This window comes from Rhinolophus hipposideros (genome assembly GCF_964194185.1).
Source record: "Rhinolophus hipposideros genome assembly, chromosome: 23".
Lineage (NCBI taxonomy): Eukaryota > Metazoa > Chordata > Mammalia > Chiroptera > Rhinolophidae > Rhinolophus > Rhinolophus hipposideros.
This window is the reverse complement of record NC_138069.1, coordinates 42,317,807-42,339,774: the sequence shown is the minus strand read 5'-3', so window position 1 is coordinate 42,339,774 and position 21,968 is coordinate 42,317,807. Positions and strand designations below refer to the sequence as shown.

The following is a 21,968-nucleotide window of genomic DNA, read 5'->3' as shown; positions in this document are numbered from 1 at the left end:
TATAATTCCCTGTGTGTACCCTGCTGTGTTTTTTTTTAACATTTTTTTTTTTTAGTGTGTTTTTCCAGCACCCATCAGCTCCAAGTCAAGTAGTTACTTCAATCTAGTTGTGGAGGGCGCAGCTCACAGTGGACCATGTGGGGATCGAACTGGCGACCTTGTTGTTAAGAGCACTGCGCTCTAACCAACTGAGCTAACCGGCTGCCTCATTTCTTACTTTTGACACTCAGCAGTTGGCAGGATTCCTGGGCGATCTGGTCCATGGAGTAAGCAGTGTATGGTGGAGAAAGAAGTGGAGCACCCCCACCCTCCAAAAAGTAAAACCGGATTCCTGTGGGTGCCACTAAGACCGGTGCCACAGTCAAAGATGTCAAAGCCGCAGGGCTCCTGACTCCCCTCACACCGCCTTTGACCTCTCTGTGCCCTGTGCAGAAGAATGGTCCTACAGAAAGGCGCATGTCTATAAGCCCAGTAGGTACTGCCTCTAACCACAGCTGCTGCTCCCGATGTCAGTTCTTACCAGAGCAAATAAACACAGCCTCTGGCAAGTGGTGCACAGCCATCGATCTGGAAAAGGCTGTTTTTCCCTTTCCAATAAGCAGAAAACACCAGAAGCAATTGGCAAAGAACCCTGATCATCTATTGTCCAACAGGACAACACACAAGAAGTTGACTATTCAAATCACATGCAGATATAACCTGGTGAATAGGAGGTGGCAGGCACTCTAGGTAGGGAATACTAACATGGTATGTGCATGCCACAGGGTGGGAGGTAAGTGCCATGAAAATACAGAGATCTGTCCTGTCTACAAAGATCTGGTGATCAGGTGTGTAATCAGGCTATTCCTTCCAAAGTTAAGCACACGTTGCTGTATCTTGTACCCCATACCATGAAGAAGTCAGACACTTGGGAGGCCTTTTTGGATTTTGGAATCAACACATATCACACTTGAATGTGCTCTCTGATCTATTTACTGCCAACACAAAAGGCTGTCAGGTTTAAGTAGCGCCCAGACCAAGAGAGGCCTTCAGCTGCCACAGATGCAGTGGTGCTCCCAGTGTCTATGGCAGACCAAGACATGAGTGCAGCCAGTTGCAGGAATGGACAGGGAATCAGAATGCGGGCTCTGCTGCAAAAGGTAACCAACTATTCTTCTAAGAAACACTTCCTGGCCCATGACTGAGCCTGGAATAGTCCAAATGCCTGACCACGGGGCATCAAGAACCAGAAGAGTTGGGCAATACTCCATCACCAACTCCAAGCAGAATACCTATGACCAGGCCTGAGCAGGCCCTAAACACAAGAAGTTAAGGGTTGATGTACCTGCGTCACACCAGTAAACCAGGGCCTTCTGGAAGCAGCAGCTGCAGCAGCAGCTAATACTTCGGAAAGCCTTATCATGTGGCAAAAACCATTCTGGGTACTTTAATCCTCACAACCCTACAAGCAGATATGATTATGCTCTATACTTCACAGATGAGGAAACTGAACACAGAAAAACTAAGAAATCTGCTCAAGATTCTTAACTACAGCTGTGCATAGGGAACACTCAGTACACCTGCCCTGACTTCATGGATAAGACATCGTTCTTAGGAGCAAAAGAAAGGTCCAAACACCAACAACAGAACCCCCCACTTGAGCCAGAAATGACATATTCATAGTAATGAGGACAGATTTTTTGGGGGAGCTGGCTCGTAAAGTGACTGAAAGAAAAGTCCAAATGAGAAGTTTAAAGTGTTTTAGGCAATAGCACAACTGCTGGAATAAGTATACTGCCTGAAAAGATGACTATTTGGAGGAAAGAATAATTTTGACATATTCATCACTGCAAGGCCATGCCACTGGTCAGGCTGGCGGCCACTCTAAATTATAAAGGCCGACTGACAGACAGTGGTAAGCCTAGATTTGAGGAAGCAACACTAGACTTTGTTAGTGGAGGTGGTATTTGTGATTCTATGTGGTCACTCTTATTAGTTTTCTACTGCTGCCATAACCTTAGTTATGCAAAGTCCCTTTGCCACGTAAGGTAAAAATATTCACAGGTTGCAGGGCTTAGAGCATGGACATCTTTGGAGGCGATTCTTCGGCCAATGACAGTCTGCCTTCTGGCCTCCAAAAATTCACATCCATCCCACACACAAACCACAGTCACCTCATCCCAGGAACCCCAAAGATCTCTTCCATTACAGTGTCAATTCAAAGTGCCAAATCTCTTCTAAATCTACTCAGCTCAACAGTCCCAAACCTCATCATCTAAATTAGGTAGAGCTGAGCTTCTGAATCTGATCCACTCAGACACACTCCATCTCCATTTGTGGGCCTGAGAAACCAAGGAAACACATTACCTGCTACTAAAATACGAGGGGACAGGCATAGGATAAGTTACAGATATTCTGCTTCAAAAGGGGAGAAAAATGGAAGGGAAAAAGAGTCACCACTTCCAATCAATTTGGAAATCCCGCCAGGCAAAGAAAACTCCCTTATGTTTCAGATCTGAGAATAATCCTGTGGTTTGAGGCTCTGCCCTCTTGGCTCATGGCTCCACTTTCTGAATGATCCTTCCTTTTTCATGAAAGGTAGCATATGCTTGCATCTGAGCAGCTTTTAATCGGCCTGTTTTCGCTCATGGCATCCACGCTGTCTCTTTCAGTCCAAGCCGGCAGTGTTTCAGCTGACATAAAATTCTCAAGAACCTTGTGGGTCTCCCATGTATGTCACAGGGATTCATTCCTTTCAACATGAAGCTCATTCCTAGATATTTTCCAGGTAATCCCACGTTTACTTTTGGCTTCTGCTGAGGTGGCTGAGGGATGACGCCCCAGCAGCCTAGAGGTTCCCTGGTTAGATTGGGAGGATCTGAGTCACTCTGTGTCTTCAGAGCCTTTGCATGACTGGATGCTCTCGACATTCTGAACACAGCATTCTTGGTTTTTTCTCTAGAGCATGCTTTTCCTGACAGTGAATCTATCAATTTTAGCGTCTTTTATCATCTGGATAAGGATGAGAATTTCAGAAACAATCAAGTCCTGTTCCTTTTTGTTAACAGCTTTCCCCTCAATTTATCTCTTTCCACTTGCATTTTCCACTCTTCAATACTTTGCTTGGAAATCTCCTCAGTTAAAATGCCCAGTTTCATCATTTACAAGTTCTGCTTTCTACATAACCGTAGGACACTAATCAGCTAAGCTTTCTGCCATTATGTAACAAGGATTCCCTTTCCTCCAGTTTTCAGGAACATGTTCCCATGTTCTTCTGGGCCCTCACCAGCACCTTTTATGTCTGTATTTCTAACAGTCCGTGCATGGTGATTTAAGATGTAAGTATTCTCTAAGACAATTTAGGTTTTGCCTGGAATGTTCCTCACTTACTTCTCAGCCCTCAATGGAGGAATTTCTAATGTCCACATTTCTACTAACAGTCTGTTCAAGGCAATGTTTTTTTTTTCCATGCTTCTTGAAATTCTTCCCAGTTCTACCCATTGCCTAATTCCAAACCCACTTCCACATTTTCAGGTATTTGTCACAGCAGCACTCCACTTCTGTTACCAAGATCTGTGTTAGTTTCCTATGGTTGCTGTAACAAAATACCACAAATTTATTAGCTTACTATAAGACAAATTTATTATTTTATAGTTCTGCAGGTCAGAAGTCTAGCACGGGTCTCATCAGACTAAAATCAAGGTGTTGGCAGGCTGCATTACCTACTGGAGGCTCTAGGAAAGAATCTGTTTGCTGCGCATTGGGCTGCTGGCAGAATTCAGTTCTCTGAAATTGTAGGACTAAGGTCCCCATTTTCTTGGTGGCTGGGAAACGGAAGGTTGTTCCCTATTTCTGGAGCCTGTCACATCCCTTGGCTCATGGCCTTCTCCCTCCATCTCCAAAGCCAGAATGGAAGGCTGAATCCTTCTCATGTCTCTCTGACTCTGTCCATCATTGCATCTCCATCTGACCAGAGAAAGGCTCTCTCTCTGCTTTTTAATGTTTTTATTTATATTTATTATTATTTCATTTAATTTTTTTTATCAGGAAAGGAAATAGGATTTTATTGGCGAACAGTGTGTACTTCTGGGACTTTTCCAAGTCAAGTTGTTGTCCTTTCAGTCTTAGTTGTGGAGGGTGCAGCTCAGCTCCAGGTCCAGTTGCCGTTGTTAGTTGCAGGGGGTACAGCCCACCACCCCTTGTGGGAGTTGAACCGGCAACCTTGTGGTTGAGAGGATGCGCTCCAACCAACTGAGCCATCTGGGAGCTCAGCAGCAGCTCAGCTCAAGGTGCCGTGTTCAATCTTAGTTGCAGGGGGCACTGCTCACTATCCCCTGCGAGAGTTGAGGAGTTGAACTGGCAATCTTGTGGCTGAGAGCCCACGCTCCAACCACCTGAGCCATCTGGCCACCCAGGAGCTGAGCGGCAGTTCATTGACTTCATTCTAGTTGCAGAGGGTGCAGCTCGTTGGTCCATGTGGGAACTGAACTGGCAGCCATGCTGCCCAGAGCTCGCGCTCTAACCAACTGAGCCACCCGTCTGCCCCTCTCTTCTGCTTTTACGAGTCATATGATTAGATTGGGTTTACCTGGAAAATTCAGGTTAATCCCCCCATCTCAAGGTCATAAATTTAACCACATCTGGAAAGTCCCTTTTGCCATATAAAATAACATGTTCACAGGTTCCGGAGATTAGGGCGTGGAAATTATAGGGGGGCATTATTCTGCCTACCAACTCTGTGGTAAAGAACACAGTCAGGAAGCCATGTACCCACCTTTCAAATCCCTGTTATGCCACTTAACTACCTGCGTGACCGTGGGTAAGTTACTTGAATTCTCTGCCTCAGTTGTGTCATTTATAAAATGAGGATACCAGTACCTACCTGTGGTGCAGAACTGGAGATTGTTAACTAACCCTAACAGCCATTTCCAACTTCATTGAAAACCTGGTCCTTACCCTTCAAGTTTAAGCTGGACGTAAAAGCACCAGGTAGAGACTACATATGGTGTCAGTGTTGGAGCCAGCTTGTGGCCATGTGACCCAGTCTAGACCAACAGGGTACGAGCAGAAGTGATACTTTATGCAATTTCTGCTTCACTTACAAATTAAAGAAAGCTGCCTGCCTGGCAACTTGTCTCTCTTTCTCCTTACCTGTGGGGTGAAGTGTAAATGTGGCTGCAACCCAGTCACTACCAAGCAGATGAGAACCATACCTTAGGGAACAGTGACGCAATGATCTAGAGGAACCTGGGCCTCTCAGTGACCTCACGGGACAGATCGGCCCCACCTGTCTGGTAAGGCCGGACTTTTGTATGAGACAAAAATAGACTTTTGTACTATTTTCATCAATGAATTTAATAAATTAATAAAGCGTTCGGCCGTAAAGGGAGTGCTACAGAGTAATAGTTCTCACTGACTGCACTAATTTGCATTTTGGAGGTTGTACTTTTACTTAAAGTCTCAGGCCACCAGTATCCTATAGGAAATACGGAAAACAAACACTAGTGCAATCTAACCTAACTGTGTTACCTGCTCATTTATTTACATAGTAAGGAGAAGAGGAGCCAACATAGAATTCAATGTTACATTTGACCCTGGGAGTAGTTCTCTGACGCAGCAGAAGTGAGAAACAGAGGCTCAGGGATTAGGTCACTCCCTTGAGATGACTCTAGACTACAGCAGGGGCTTGAGAACTTCTTCCCACGATACTCACTCCCCTCTGTGCCCAGAAGGCAGGTTAACGTGTAAGTGTGTGTGTGAGTGTGAGAGTGTGTGCGTGCGTGCGCTAGCTAAGAATCAGTCAGTAAATCCCATGAATTATATTACTCACATAGATGTCCGGTACTTGATGTCATCTTTTTCAGCCAGCTGTTCACAAGTGAGGCCACTGTGCTCTTTCCAGAGTCCCTGACACTTCCTACAGGTTTCCTAGGGATAAAGCAGACACACAAAGACAGCTCCTGGTGAGTAGACACCATGCAAGTTTCTGTTCAACAACAGGGAATGCAAAACAAGCTTCACTTGGCTTGAATTCTTTCAGAGGATATTTCTCCCTTTTAGCAGGCATATTTCTAAAGACATCTCTCAATAGAAAAGGAAGAATTATTAGAAGAAAGCAAGGGGAAATTTTTCTCTCTTTAGATCAAAAGGATGTACTGTTCCCATCACCCAATTAGTATAAAGCTTTCCATGATTCCTGGAGCCACCTGGGAGAAAAAGCCCCCCATAGAAGCCAAATTTATGCGATTTGGGCTTTTTAAGAATAAAATAATGCAAGCTGCTTGAGGGCAGGGTCTGTCGGGGTCTTACTAATTTCTGCAATCCCTACGCCCAGTGTTCCAGTGTTGATGTAGCACAGAGAAGTACTCTCATTGAATTGAATTAAAGAATGGTCTAGATTAGGATTACTAGGGGTCCTTAAGAGAGACAGTCCCTCGGGCACCCCTCACTCGTAAACCTGGACTCATTCTCCACAGCTTAACTTCATTTACAAACACGAATTTAAAAAATTATTACTTTTTATTCTAGGGTCCTTCACAGTTTATAAAGTATTTTCTCATGTGCCAGAAACTATCTCACATCAAACATAAGAATTAAAAAATAATAATCCAATTTAATTTCCACAAATGGAAATTACAACCCTAATAAGTAAAAGAAGATGTCAGCTTTAACTAGGGACGCGATCTGGTCTGGGGGGACAGTGAAGGCGTGAAGAAGTGGAGCCTGAGACTCAAAAGATGAGTCCAAGAGGTAAAGGAGAAGAGCATTGCAGACAGGGGCCCAGTACGAGACTGGCAGGCAAAGCTTGGCAAATTTGGTTCCTGAAGCTGGACGGCAGACAGTGAAGAGAGGTCTGCGAGGCCCACAGGGAACTTGGAGGGTGTGATGATCAGTTTGGCTTTTATCCTTAGAGCACCAGGAAGGCGTCAAAAGGTGTCACACATGGAAATAACATGAGCAGGTTTGTGATTTTAGAACATCATTTGGTGAAGACATGAAGGAAAGTTGACTGATTTGAGAGAAATAGAGGAAAACAAACTGGCTGACGTGGTGATGGTCTGGCTCTGGGAGGGCGGTGAGGGAGGTGTCAGGATGACGCCTTGGTTTCTGGCTTGTGCAACCCAAGGTAACAGTGACACGAATGGAGCCTGGACCAGTAGAAAAGGCCTGGGATGGGGAGAGGGAGGGCAGGCAGTAAGACCTGGGCGGTGATGACACAGGGGGATCTGGGGGACAACAGCAGAGATGTCAGGCAGGCAGCTGGGTGTAAACGTTTAGCACCCGGGAGTGGCTGGGCTAGAGGTCACCAGGAGACTGACTAGATTATATCTTCCCATCAGTTCTAGAAACCTTTCCTATCACCCCACTCTTCACTTATTATTGAACTTTTTCTAATACATACTGCTAAGATGACTCTAGCAAGGCACAGAATACCACGTATAGTACAGATGCTACTATTTCTACATAATAAAGGTGGTGGAAGGAGGATATAGTGATATTTAAAATCAACCTCACAGAATACCCAAGAAATGGTAGTACTGATTGTCCTGAGTGGCTGGAAGGCAAAGGTGAGACTTTCCACTGGAGGCCTTTTGTATCTTATACAATATAAATGTTCTATCTAAGTGAAAAATAAATAAAATAGAGAGGGGGGGGTGGAGGGGGAGGGGGAGGTGGAGGGGGGGAGGGGAAGTAGGGGGGGAGGGGGAGAGGGAGGGGGAGAGGGAGAGGGAGGGGGAGAGAGAGAATACCTGCTCAGGGAGCTGAGAATCTGAACAACCCTTTGGTGGATGTTATAAAAAGGCTTCAGTCAATGGAATGAGGTGGGATGAGTGTCGAGATGAGCTGATCGCAGATTCTGTATGATGATGTTCTTTGGTCCACTAACTACATCCCTGTCGGTAAACAGTCATCTGAAACCAGACTTAATCTCTGTCTTACCTGTAAAACGTCACTTAAGCAGCAGAAAATGGACGATGCTAAATCAGTAGTGACTTTATTATTACATACCAAAATGCAAAGCAGCATAACATCCGTTTTTAAAAGACCTTGTGCCTGACTATTCTGGGAAACTGGAGGATAAACAACAGCTGGAGAGTAGATGAGCTGTTATCTGGATCCTAACCTTCAAAAACAATACTACCCGAGCCACCCTGCAGGAGTAACGGCTTGAAAACAATGCAAGGCACCTGAGCAGTGCTTTGTGGTATTGCTGTAACCCAGTTATTAATTCATGGGACCTTCTTCATAAGGGAGGAACCAGTTTTCTGGGTGAGGCACAGGTCCACGACAGCAAGATGACCTGGCCAAGCTGAGTCAGTTGTGAGGACGCACTGTGAAGCCACTGCTCACTGCCAAAATCACAGTGCTTCTCTTGTTGGTCCATGTGTGGCTTTTCAGCCACCCTACTTCTCATAAAGGGCCCAGGGATCCCAGCGAATAAAACTGAAATGTCTATTGAAGAGACTAGCTAGCTAGACATTGAAACCCACAATTAAGGCAAGGCAAGCAAATGGCAGGCTGGGTAAATCTAACATTTGGAGCTTTCCCTTTAAAACGCACCCTCTCTTTTAGATAGTGAATATTTTACTAAATTGTAATTCTCTCCTCTCAAGCACAGCTAGGCTTTGTTCTTAGACTCAACAAATGCTTAAACAGTATTAGGCAAAAGCAATGTTCTTGAACGTTTCTAACGTGAAGATAATGACATTCTTCAAGGGGATGGTAATGAGAAAGCCCCAAGGACCATGGGGAAAGTGGAGCACACCTGAACACGTAACTTCAGCACACGAGGGCCACACATGTCCTGGTGTCACATCTAATTGGAGACCACGCTCTCCATCGCCCGCGCTATCGTCAGATCAGGAGGAAACAGCGGAATTCAGCACCATCCTAAACACAACAGAGGCAGCTCCTTCCTTCCGAAGGAGGAACAGGCATACTCGTTAGGGAGCAGCTCCTCAGGACATCAGAGACCTCTCCTTACGTTTTATGCTACCCTTCAGTCCTCAAGAGGCATCAAGGTTTTTGAATATATATTAAGGTCTTAACTTTGCTACATAAGGAAAACATTCCACAGCCTCTCTTCATCATTTTCTGCTGCTTAAGTACCATTTTACGGCTAAAGCCGAGATTAAGTCTGGTGTCAGTTGGCCGTAGGGAGCTGACATTTCTTCATATAAGTAGGTTCCTCAAAGACCAGCAGACACTGTCCCAGTCACCACCTCGGCTACACACAGCAGGGATTCCTGCTGCTGGCAACGAACCTGAGAGAAGATGAGACCAAGGGTCCAAGCCACCAGACTGCCCTCCCTGCTCGGCGTGCCTCCAGGCCCCCTGCGCACCCTGCATCTTATCTGTCTGACTTCCAGCCTTGGCTCCGAAGTGGAACACAGCAGAAACTGTTCACTTATTTTTGAATGGTTCCTCCAGTGAGACTTCTAGATTCACTCTCCAGGGAAGAGAAATCGCTGACCTAGATAGGGGGCACGAGGCGCGGTCAATCCAAATCTAATCTCTGCAATTCCAGGCCCAAATGACATATGGATGCCAGCCAAGTCCAAAAGACACCAATTTTAAGACAGGAAACAGATGCTGGAACCCTGGAAAAATCAATAAAGCTTGGCAGAGTCAACACTCAGGCAGAATTGAGTGGGCTTTCCTTCCTTTCTTTAAGGGAATGCATGAACTTCTATTTTTCCTAGGGCACAGATGCACAGTCTCCTGAGGAAGTCGGATATTGGAGCAAACAAAGTAGAGCACAGTGGAGTTAAGTCTAATAGTGCATGCGCGGAGACATGAGACAGCAGAGAAGAGGGGGCGGTAAGCCAGACAAGGAGTCTTTGAGGTGGCGGCATCTTCATGGGACTGAATAAAGCAAGTATCATAAGTGACAAGAACACCCAGGCAACCAGTATAGGACTCCTCCCACCTGAGTCAACAACTCTTTGTGAAGTATCCTTCCCAGCTCAACCGCCATTAAAGCCAAGTACCTAAAACACAGAACCAGACCCTCAATCAAACATTTCAACAACGAAACATATGCAACATGTTAGCATTTTAATGAGCATAAAAGGTCTTCAGATCATTCAATAAAATTATTTTAAAGTATGATTTACTTCATCCCACCCTTTTAAGTTTTCTGTAATTTCTGTTATGTATTGCAGTGTATGTTGCAGTAGCGCAAACACCCAATTTACAAACACACACACACACACACACACACACACGGGGGGCAGGGTGCGTTGTGATGGAAACACTTTTTCTGACACAGTGAACAATCAGAGCTGTGCGTCCACCGCTCTGGAGACTGAATGCTACAACAGGGCAGCAGGCTGTCCGGGCCTGCATTTCCGAATGCTTTGAATGCTTTGATGGATTAGAGCGGCTGACACTGAGGCAGGAAGACAGTTAAGCAGCAACTGGAAGAGTCTACGAAAGAGATGAGGGTGAGAGAGAAGCTTAGAGTGATTTCTCGGTGCCTGACTTGGGACACCAGCTGGGCTGGTGGAAACACGAACTTGGATCAAGTACTGCAGGAGGAGGAGCAGATTTGAGTGAGGGTGGGAGGAGAGGTGAGAACATAAGTTTAATTTTAGACCAGAGTATTATTCATTCTCAGCATTTGCCGAATTTCCGTCATCCATCAAATGCTGTATGAGATGCTGGGGATACAGGCACTAAGCAAGTCAGACTCAGTTTCTACTTCCTTGGGGCTTATGAAGAAAACAGATTCTAGTGAAGAAAACAGATACTGAACAAACAATATATAACTACAACCGTGATAGGAACATTTCAGAGGAAAAGCACCTGGCACTGTAAGCGTAAAACAGCACAGTTCAATTAGCCAGGATCAAGAAAGCCTTTCTGAGGATGAGACACTGAAGCTGAGCCGCGATGGGTGAGCGGTTAGCAGGTATGGGGGCAGGGTGCTCTGGGAAGAGGATGTGTGACGGCTTTGGCAAGGGGGAGGGCCTGTCTCATTCCAGGAGCGCAGAGGAAGTTGGTGTGGCTGGCGCCCAAGGAGGGGGCGGGGCTGTGAGTGGACCGTGGTCAATCCCTCCTGCAGGCGCCCACTGGAGGGAGGCATTTGGAAAGCCAGGCCAGGTGGGTGAAGTGCAAAGATCTGATTTACATTTTCAAAAGATCATTCTGGCTGCCGAAGGTGGAGGGCTGGCTAGCTAGGTTGTAGGACCTTGTAGCAAGCCCCTCACTAAACTACACCCAAGTAATAACTTCTAGGGGAACAAGCCCTAGAGTCTGGATTCTATTCTTGGCCAGACTTCCTCCACAGCCCTCCATAAACTCCTTCCTGAACCACGCTGTGCCAACACGGAGGCTGGCAGGGCCAAGGCCAACCTGTGACTGGGCAAATGGCAACATGCCTGTCTTCTCTTGCGAGGAATAGGAGGCCCACTTTTCCTGTATAGATTCAGAAAGGGACTTCATTATTCTAAAAAGTAGGCTGTTTTCCAGCTTTGGCTCTTTAGGTGAACTTCCCACTGGAAGGTTGTCTGTGTGGTACGGCGCTTCCTGAGCTCACACATCCCTCCGGCTGCCCGGCAGACACATCTTATTCATTCTTCTCAGCAACTACACTAGGTGAGTACTGCACCATTAGCCCCATGTTTTTTTTTTTAAAGAGAAAAGAAAGGCTCAGAGAGGCAAATTAACTTGTTTAAGGTCACAGAGCTATGGACTCAAGTTTGCTTGATTCCAAATCCACTTGTTCTTTCTATTGTATTCTCACTGCCTGCCAGCATGGTGTTTGCTAGCAAGAACAGGTCATTGTTTACTAGAAAACCCCAGGGCACGAGGGTATGAGACAAGCCCTGAGATTACAATGGGCATCTTGTGTAAGGAGACCACGGATGAAAGCTCAGCGAGGCTGCAGAGAAGCCAGCGCCAGGGTAGCGAGCGTGTGGGCGCCCAGCTGCAGCTGTGCAGGATGCCGGCCCCGGGCTTCCTGGAGAGCTGAGAATGACCCATGAAGAGGCAAGGTGGATGAGGCTTTCTCAATGGTAATGCTAGGAACTGCTAATCACCACGCAATCTCAGACTGGCCAGAGTGAGGAAGGAGCTGTTCCTGCCATCTCTAGCCAGCTACACGATGTCTGGCAGGGCACAGAAGGAAGCGTGTTTTTAGATTCCTATTAAATGTACAGATAGACAAGCTCAACGTGAGCATTCCACACCAGAACCAAGTATCAGTTACTTGGTCCTTTCCTCAACCAGCCCTTGGGCCTTTACTTATAAATACTTGCCACTCACTTCTCTAAAGGTGGCCAGGACTGTGCTATATGAAGACTTGCTAATGACAATACCTGACACCATCACCATCACCAACACTGCTCTGGGTCCCAGTTCTATTCCGAGTGACACTGGTCATGGGGATGATTCGGGCACTGAAAGGACAACGGCACTCTCACTTTGGCTCCCTCACCCCCTTCAACAAATACCTCTGGAGAGCCTGCCACACAGTCAGCCTCTGTTCTCAGAACGGATCAGTGAACAGATGAAGGTCCTGCCCTCTGGGAGAGTGGGGTGGGGTGCACCAATAAACATGAACATCTATGCCGTCGGAAGACAATGAGCACTGAGCACTCCCGGAACTGAAGCACAAGTGGGGTAGGGTGGGTTGGGAGTACAGGCCTGGTGTGCAGGACCTGCCTGCTAGAGGTGGAAGCAGGACAGGGCAGGGGGGTGGTGGGAGCCCAGAGAAGCAGCTCCCCCGAGGGCGTCATTACTGCGACCAGGGCCAGCATCCTGGCCTCCTGCCAGTGCCACACGCCAGACACCCTCGACTGCACAACACTATGCCTAGATGTCCTTTCTCTCTGGCCACGACTTCCCATCAGTTCTCATTCCAATACCGGGGCTCTGGGACTCCCAAATGACTTGGGCAAAGTTGTCACTCTTTCCCAGATTCCTGGAGCTCTTGGCTCCCACTCCATGATAGCACTTGGGCAAAGTTGTCACATCTCCAAGGACTCCTTGCAGGTAAGGACTATGACCTACTGATCACTACGGACAGACTGGGAGTGGAGGGCTCACTTCACCTACTCCAAAAAAGTGCCGATTTTGTGCCATATGGGGATACAATGGTGAATAAGCTGCAAATTCCTGATCGCAAGGAGCTTCCAATCTACCACTCTATGCCTCGGTTCTCTTTGGATTTCCAGGGCCTCGCACTAGGTCTGACCCACACAAGGAGCTGATTGTATGAAAAATCAGAGACAAAGGTGCCAGGACAAAGCGTGCTTGCTGCCTTCCAAGCAGAAAAGGCCCCACCACTCCTCCTGGCACTTTGCATTTTACACGGGGCGAAAAGGCACATGAGACAGCTCTGGGCAACATTCTTGAGGAAAAGACTTCTTTGGGAAGATTTCATACTGTTCTTATTTTTTGATGGTCATACACTTATGGGGCTTTTACCATGTTTCCCTGAAAATAAGACCTAGCCAGACAATCAGCCCTGGTCTTATTTTACTATAAGACCGAGTATAATATAATATAATGTAATACAATACCGGATGTAATATAATATAATACCAGGTCTTATATTAATTTTTGCTCCAAAAGACACATTAGAGCTGATTATCTGGGTAGGTCTTATTTTCGGGGAAACACGGTAAAAAAATGTATGCACTGGATATGCATGCTACCATTTCTATGCACAGAAGCAAACTCTGAAAAGAGAACTCTCTAAGTCTTACACCTCCAGATTAGAAAGAAGCCCAGCACTCCTTTCCTTTAAATCCACCAGGAGTAGGTGACAAATTGGAATAGGTGTTTCACGGGTTTCTGTGCTAATGCTGCCCCCTAGGGACAGAAAGTTAAAACATCGAGACAAACCGAGAAAGTTGTAACATCTCACTGCATGAGAACAGGGAAGCCACAGTTGCCTGCTTTTACTACTATCTATAGGGATCAGGACTTCTAAAGAAAGTGGAAATAAGTGCTTCCTGGAATACACATTACCTTTATCAGAACGACCACAAACAAAAACCAGTCCCCTTATAGTAGTTATCCAAATACTGATGACTATTTACCAGAATCATTGGGACGATATTAGCAACACCCAGGGCAATGCCAGGAGGTGGACATTTACGTGCTAAGGAGAAAAATCCAGGAAGGAAGAATGTTAGTGCTGGGGTGCAGAGAGGGGAATTGTTCACAATGACAGAGTGGCTGGCAGGAGAAGGCCTTTTCGAGGAGGTGTATTGAAGCAGACTTAAGAAAGGTGAGGAAGTGAGCCTGGGGGAAGGAACTCCAGGCTGAGTAAGGAACAGCAAGGAGTGAGCTGGAAGGGAAGTAAGAGCTGAATGGAGGTCGGGGTGTCTGGGGCCTGTGAGGTCTCGATGAGAACTTTGGCACTTACCCAGAGTACACAGAGGTAAAAGAGGATTTGAGTGAGGTAAAGTTCCAGGGCACCCCTCTCTGCACCCCTTTTCATGGAGAGCTCTCCCGCTTCTGAGCCACACCTCCGCCAGGGCCCTGGACCTTTCCCACTGCTGTTATACTCAGGGCCTTCAAAGGGCAGGAGGTCAGAGGCTGTGACTAAGCCCCATCCAAAGTGGTTTGCTCACAGTACACACTCAACACACCAATACAAGTTTGTGGAAGCAAAGTTAATTACATTGATGATTTTTAAACCATGAATTGCAACCCACTGGTGGGATGTGAAATCATTTACGTAAACAATGACCAGTGTTTTTTGTTTGGTTATACATACATGCATATATTCATGTACATATTGGGTTTATAATAAAATATATTCTTACTATAGAGTCACAGTCAAAACAGTTTGACACCCATTAACTTAGGATTCATTCATTCATTAAAAAGAACTCAAAAAGTTTCTTCAAAGGATCAGAGAGGCTCTTTCTCGTAACAGGAACTCCCAGGATGACTGAGCAATTGGAAACTGGCCCCGTGTCCAGTTTACCACGGACAGAACGCCGTCAGCGAGCACGATGCATGAGAATCAGACAGAGTGACAGCCTTCACGGGGCTCAGCAGCAAAGCAACGATTAGGAAGTGGTGAAGCTAATAAGAGACCATTTCAAACTGTCAAAAATAAACACTGCTTGAACTTGGGCAGAAACAAGCCCAAGCAGCCCAAGCCAGCTCTTCCCTGCTCATACTCTATTGTCACTACTTCCTGGAAGAGAGGCTCCAGATTTCGGGAAAACCAAAAAGTGCACCTCCCACTTGGGACCGCATCTATAGTCTCATGGTGTTAGCCAACAGCGCAGGGGCGTTGGGGGAGGCAGACAATAAAGGCCCCTCGGAGCCCAGAACTTGGAGAGAAGTCACCCCCGCCCTCAATGTTAACATGAGAAACTCCGTATTTTCCTGGGGAGACAGACCAGGATGGAAGGGGCAAGACTGCAAATCCAACGGGAGGTATGACCAAGGAGGCGAGTACTGCAGCCTAAGGCAAGCGCCAACCAATCTGAAGAACAGAAAGATGTGACCTGAGTTATCAGAGGTTAGGAAAAGGGGAAATCGAGAATCCGTCATCTTGACGTCACACACTCTAAGGGAGAGGGAACTGCACAGGCCGTGAGACGACTGGACTTCTTCCCTCTCAGATGTGCTGCTGGGGACAGACAGCAGGTGCTGGAGGGTCAGCCTGAGTATGTATGGGACAGCTCCATCCATGACTAAGCCCGCATTCTGATTTCTCTCTCACTCGCGCATGGACTTGGTTTGGGCCAGCATGAGAAAATCCAGCTTCTGAAGCAGTAGTGTCTTCTCGCTGGTGAAGTCTTGTAAAATTCGATACAGAATTTCACCCATTGTGTAGTCCCCGGGTGACAGGAACCCAAAACCTTGCTAGTGTTGGGATTCCTGGAACCCAGAGAGATACAAGTAACTGGCTTAACTTTGAGCCCCATTCAACCACTAGATAATACTCGGACAATTCTTGGCTCAAATTTCATTAATTACTGATGGGTTAGAACTGCAACATTCACATAACGTAAGATCACAAGCTTCCTGGAGCCACAAATTTCAGCTCTAACTTACAAAATGGAACTCTTGAGATGGACATCCCATCGCAATCCATCTAAATACTATCATCCCAGTATTGTTGGGTTTCTGCAGGTATCTATGCCTGGCAGGCGTGAAAGGACACAGCCTCCATATAACTGTTAAAATTGGTTGTTACAGTTCATATGACCATTTTTGATACTGAGATTAGATAATGACTTCTGAAAAACTTGAGAGCCCTGCTCCCAAGAACCTGTTTCCCTGAACACGTTCTTGGAGGAGGGGAATAGCCAAAGAGCACTCAAGCAGGACAGAAAAGAAAACCATTCTAAACATCATTTCTCTATAGTGGCTGCTTTCTCCCCGGGCCCCTTGCGATAGGCCCCAGATGTCTGCATTTTTCTATCTGCTTGACAGCCTCCACACTGACCCCTCAATCCTGCTCTTTCTCCGATGAAAACTTCCCCTTTCAGAACTGGACTTCGTGAGGAGGTAGAGGCCACATGCGGGCCTTTCCTTTGCCAAGCATGACGTCCTTTCCCTTGGATATGGCCCCCACTCACTCTTTGTTGGACCCTCTCTCTAGCTTCCTTTGCTTCCTGTTCCCAAGACAGACATACACACATTCTGTTCAGGGGATTTTAGGGCTCACCACTCTGAGTAGACAGATTGGAGAAAAAAATGACATAGAGGAAGCTGGTTTTCAGAAATTCATTTTTTTTCTTTTTAAAGTAATGGTTTCTGAGCTGTGGTTTCAGGTGTACTTTTGGCTGCTAAGTGGAAAGTCCCATTGGATTTCCTTCCACTTTTATTTTTAAAGCTCACCCGCCTTACCCACCTGCTGTTCCAACTCCTTCTGAAGGGAATAAAGACAACACAGTGTAGCAGAAGGAGCCTAGGAGGTGGAGCATAAGACAAATGACTGGTTGGTATTTACTGCCATAGGCAGGTTCCCTGGTCTCTTCCCAAAGACTTACTCTTCAGATCTCCCTGGAGTAGTGGAAGGATTGGGAAAATGTCGCCTCTGGCACGGTGACTTTGAATGCTGACTTCACTGGGGGGCTTACCTTCTCTACTATACCTCGTCCACTCCCTCATTTGTGTTTCTAACTAGTAATTACAGCATCAGCAACCAGCCTGCTGTTCCCCTCGGCTTGTTTTCTACATCTGCACGTAGTGCACTCTGGGTACGTGTCTGTCTTTCCTCTTCTTTTTGCTCACAAGGTTTACAGTGCAGGTTCTATGCTGACATCAGCCACTTAAAATGTTTACTAAGTGACCACTGGAGACCAAGCAGAGTGCCTGCCGGGTGCTGTCAACAGAGCCCGGAGCTGTCAAACTGCGTGCTCTCCTGCCTCACGCACAGGAATGCCTTTGAATGAGGGCCTTGTCCCTGGGTTGGGGTCCCTGGCAATACTATGCAGGGACCACATCTGACCACAAAGCTCTTTCCTTTAGAGTTCGGGGCCTTCCTCCCTGTCCAGGGAGTGGACGGTCATTTATACACCACTCATCTCCCACAGCCATAGTCAGCTCCTGGAAAAGGGATGGGCGGCAAGGGGACCAAATACTTGCCAAGGTTTTTAGAATGATTTTTCTCCAAAGAACTCCGAGTTCTTTCAAATTTTTTACATCATGAGGGGACAGAAGAATCCTCACCATCTTCCCAGAGAGGAAAGAGCAAACAAAGGTAAAGCAAAATGAAAGGGCAGTCACTTTTGATCCCTACTGGCCAGCTTACCATTCACTAATTCTATTCCAGTATGTACTGTTTAACTTTTATAAGCAGATAAGAAAACCAAGAGCGACGTAGCTTGCTCATGCATGGTATTTGACAGTCCCTTTCCTCTGGGGTTTGAAGGAGGGTCCTCTCCTTGACCTTAGCGGGAGGCAGAGGTGATAGCGGACTTCACAAGCGCCCTTTATGCGGCAGGGTTGCGGAGAGAAAGCCGCTGCTGCCTACATTAGTTGTTTTTCACGTTCTCATTAACACCCCCATACCCTCCGCCCCCGCTCAAAGGAGACAGCAAAGGTGGGCTTTCAATCTTTCCTTCCTTGCTGTTAAGTGTGACAAAAAGGAAAGTCTCTCTGGAGTGCAGGACCTATGAGCTGAGCATGTGGGTCACAAAAGGAAAAAACATCAACCTGACATAGGGGCATGATAAGAAGTGCAAGTGGCTCAAGAAATTACGAATAGAATTACCATATGACCCAGCAATCGCTCTCCTGGGTATCTACCCCAAAAATATAAAAGCATTTCTCTATAGAGACACGTGTACGCCAATGTTCATTGCAGCTTTGTTTACGGTGGCCAAGACATGGAAACAACCAAAATGTCCTTCGATAGATGAATGGATAAAGAAGTTGTGGTACATATACACAATGGAATACTATTCGGTGTTAAGGAAAGATGATATAGGAGCATTTGTGACAACATGGATGGATCTCGAGAGAATAATGCTAAGTGAAACAAGTCAGACAGAAAAAGCAAAGAACCCTATGATTTCACTGATATGTGGTATGTAAACCAAAAAGAACAAGACAAACAAATGAGAAACAAAAACTCATAGACACAGACAATAATTTAGTGGTTACCAGAGGGTAAGGGGGTGGGGGGTGGGTGATGAGGGTAAAGGGGATCAAATATATGGTGATGGAAGGAGAACTGACTCTGGGTGGTGAACACACAATGGGATTTATAGACGATGTAATACAGAATTGTACACCTGAAATCTATGTAAATTTACTAACAATTGTCACCCCAATAAAATTAATTAAAAAAAAAAAAATAAATAAGTGCAAGTGGAAGACTCCCAGCTTGGAAGGCACAGAAAGCAGAGACATGGATACTGGTCTTGCTATAGAAACACATCATAACAAAAAGCATGGGCATGCTATTATCCTTCCAATGCCTCATTCCTTTCATCGTCCCAGTTCACATGCTTTGGCAATTCCAGTTATGGTCTGTCACACATTTTTGTTATGGGAAACAGTACCATGCTATCGGGTAGTATATCACCCAGCTGATGTCTCCAGACACTGTTATTCTCACAACCCTACCCACATGGCTCTTTACCCAGTTGGGAACAAGTCCTCTCCCTCAGGTTTAACCCATGGTTTTTCGTTCTGTGGAACACGATACTATAAAGAACGTCAGAGAATATTTTAAGGCAGGTAAGTGGCTACCGATGGTCTCCGCGTCCCTTGCTCCTCAAAAGGATGAGCAGTACTGTCTACCTGGGAACTCATTAGAAATGCAGAATGTTCCACTCTAGACCTACTAATTGGACTTGCATTTTGACAAGACTGCAGAGTGAATCTGAGTTAGTGAAGTTTAAGAAGCCCTGATCTTTCTACACAGGTCTTGGTTTTGTGATCCTTTTGATATTTCTATTCAGAAAAGAAAAATAAAATCAGACAACCTGGGTTCCCTAGAAGATCAATTTTTGCTACTGGCAATTCTAGGAAGTTGACTATATTCATTATCCGTTCTTTCAGCATGGCTAAGACTGGCGGAATTTCCTCCATGCTCATGAAATCTCACCCCATCGTGCTTCAGGTGGAAGGTGATCAACACAGTTAACAGGGAGAGACCAAAAGGTACTAGAGAGTGAGGTGACAGAAAGGGCTAAAAGTGAAATCTGCAACTGTTCATGTTTGTAAATCAAGACCTAAACTTTGTATTAAATTTGCCAAACACTGATGTTGAAAATGAGATGGTGGAGAATGCATTTCGTAAGTACTCTTGGAAACAATGCTGACACATTGTCTTTCAGGGCTGTACAGAAACTGTTTGCAATGAGCACACAACCGTTTGACCAGTGGCTGCTTGCCAATGCAGAGAAGGACCCAGTTATGTAGGAGGCAGGCTTGCCCAACGCCATGTCGAGGAAACTGCCAATGCCATGTCGAGGAAACTGCCAAGAAGAGACATTCAGAACCAGGAGAGAGTGCTAAGCTGATTGTCTGATGAAGACTAACTGTCCTTTATTTTCTTGTTTGCTTATTCTTGGATTTGAATTTTCGGTACAGTCACTTAAGTATAAAACAAGCCTTAGGATCGCTCGATCTCAAACACTATTAAAATGTTAGATCACACATACTCACCAATGCACTTCCCTACTACATAGGACCTACCACTCGACCCAAAGCATGCTTAATCCCCAGCCCACCTTTTCATTAGTTTCTTCATGTTCAAAAACCCAAAGGTGACCTTTGGAAGCAAAGGTGCAACTAAGGTGCTGTAAATGGGTCTCGTAACACAGAAAGTTGCAAACGTGACTTTCCTCTCATCTTTTTCAAGCTGTCCTTCAGCCTTCATCCACAGCCCCCACTCTCAGTTCCAGTTACCTGCGCTACCCAGGGGGAACTTGTAGTGTTGACCATATAAGGAGAGCGTCTATAGCCTTTCTTGAGGGCAAGTGTCCAGCCCAGGAAGGTAGAGCTGAAGGTGTACTCAGTGGGAACCACGTCACTCACGCCCCTCTCCTAGAAGGCCTACGGTGATTTCCACGGACACTTGGCCCCTCAGAGAGCTGCCTGAGTGGTAGGGAGCCTGCTTTGGTGTTGCTAGTACCTTTGTTTTTATCCTTAATTATCTCCTTACAGCAACTGCTCGAAATACCAGCCCATGGACAAGAGGCTGAAACTTCACGAGAAGCCATCTGCCTTTACCAGCCTCCCCAAACTCTGCTCTGCTCAGGCTCAGCAGAAACTGCTCTGTGCCTGGATGACGGCTGGGTAACCTGGAAATGCACAGGGACACATCTGCTAATCCGCTAATAGAGGTGTCGCTGGCTCCACGAAAAGCCCAATGGTAACAGTTCCTGCTTTATCTTGTTTTACCAACTGAACCAGACCCCCCTGACCCCCCCAAATCACACCATTTATTTGTGGCTGTTATGGACTAAAGTGTGTGCCCCCTAAATCCAGATGTTGAAATCCTAACCCCCACACCTCAGAATGTGAATCGATTTGGAGACAAGGCCTTCAAAGGCGTTTTAGCCGCCCCGGCTGTGCTACTTTGCGATGGCGGCCTTACCAAACTACTCGAGTGGCCTTCAGTGATAATCAAACACTAGATGGCGGTGCAGCCGGAGAGTCCTGACCCCTTCAGGCACATGCTGCCCTCGGATCTTCAGATGTGGTGGAGATGCTAAGTCATGATCCTTGGGGGGACAGACGGAAAATAGGCTGGAGAGACTGGGACTAAGTCCCAGAAAAACCAAGGGAGCCACCAATTTACTTCCCACCCAGATGAACACGGTTTCCAGAATTCACAAAACACACGTTGGATTAAATTTTCATCTATTTCCCTGCATCCTTTGCTAGTACCCAATCCAATGACAAATAGTTATGATAACTTAGGTAAGAGTAATTTTAATCTATTTTAAGAAATATTTACCAAACAAGCCAGACACTGTGCTAGGAGGTGGAACTAAAACTGTGATGAACAAGATTGTCCCTGACTTTCAGGAGATTACAGAAGACTAGGAGCTGCAAACTCAAAATGCCCACATGGGTGGCAGGTAATGCCAGCTGCTAGAAATATAACCACCAAGAGTGGTGACCAACAGCTGCCAAGCCAAAGTCAGAATTCAGTTTGCCCACGGTTTTAAATTGAAGTGAAGCTAGAAATGTAGAATTCCACACACAATCTGACTTAATATACTGGGAGTTAAAACAGTTTATCGTGTTGCTGAGGATTAAACAGACCTGGTTACGAGCTGGATCTGGGGGGCGGTGCATGTGTGGGAGCCCTTTACAGCTTCTGGGTTCACACTTTGTGGACCAGCGGGGGGACGACCACTGGCACCAAAGACCATTTGGCGCCTTGGCTCTAGTTTAGGTGTGACTGCATGTCCCTCCACTGAACTGCTACATGCCGGTTGGTCTGCTGTTCTCCTCCTTCCCCCCATTTGAGGAGCTACCATACGTAGTTTTCCTTAGCCACCCAGAGAATATTCCCCTCTTCACTTTCTTCTCCCTTGCCT

At 46.2% G+C, this 21,968-nt stretch overlaps 1 protein-coding gene across 7 annotated transcripts in view; it reads right to left on the bottom strand.

The window, feature by feature from the left end:
• The window catches only part of RNF216 (ring finger protein 216), a 141,459-nt gene that overhangs the window by 19,904 nt on the left and 99,587 nt on the right, over positions 1-21,968 (bottom strand). For all 7 annotated transcript variants that reach the window (XM_081035532.1, XM_081035537.1, XM_081035533.1 and 4 more), the window contains one exon: positions 5,810-5,907. In XM_081035532.1, the coding sequence (XP_080891658.1) occupies positions 5,810-5,907 (98 nt within the window). The remainder of the gene's footprint in view (positions 1-5,809; positions 5,908-21,968) is intronic.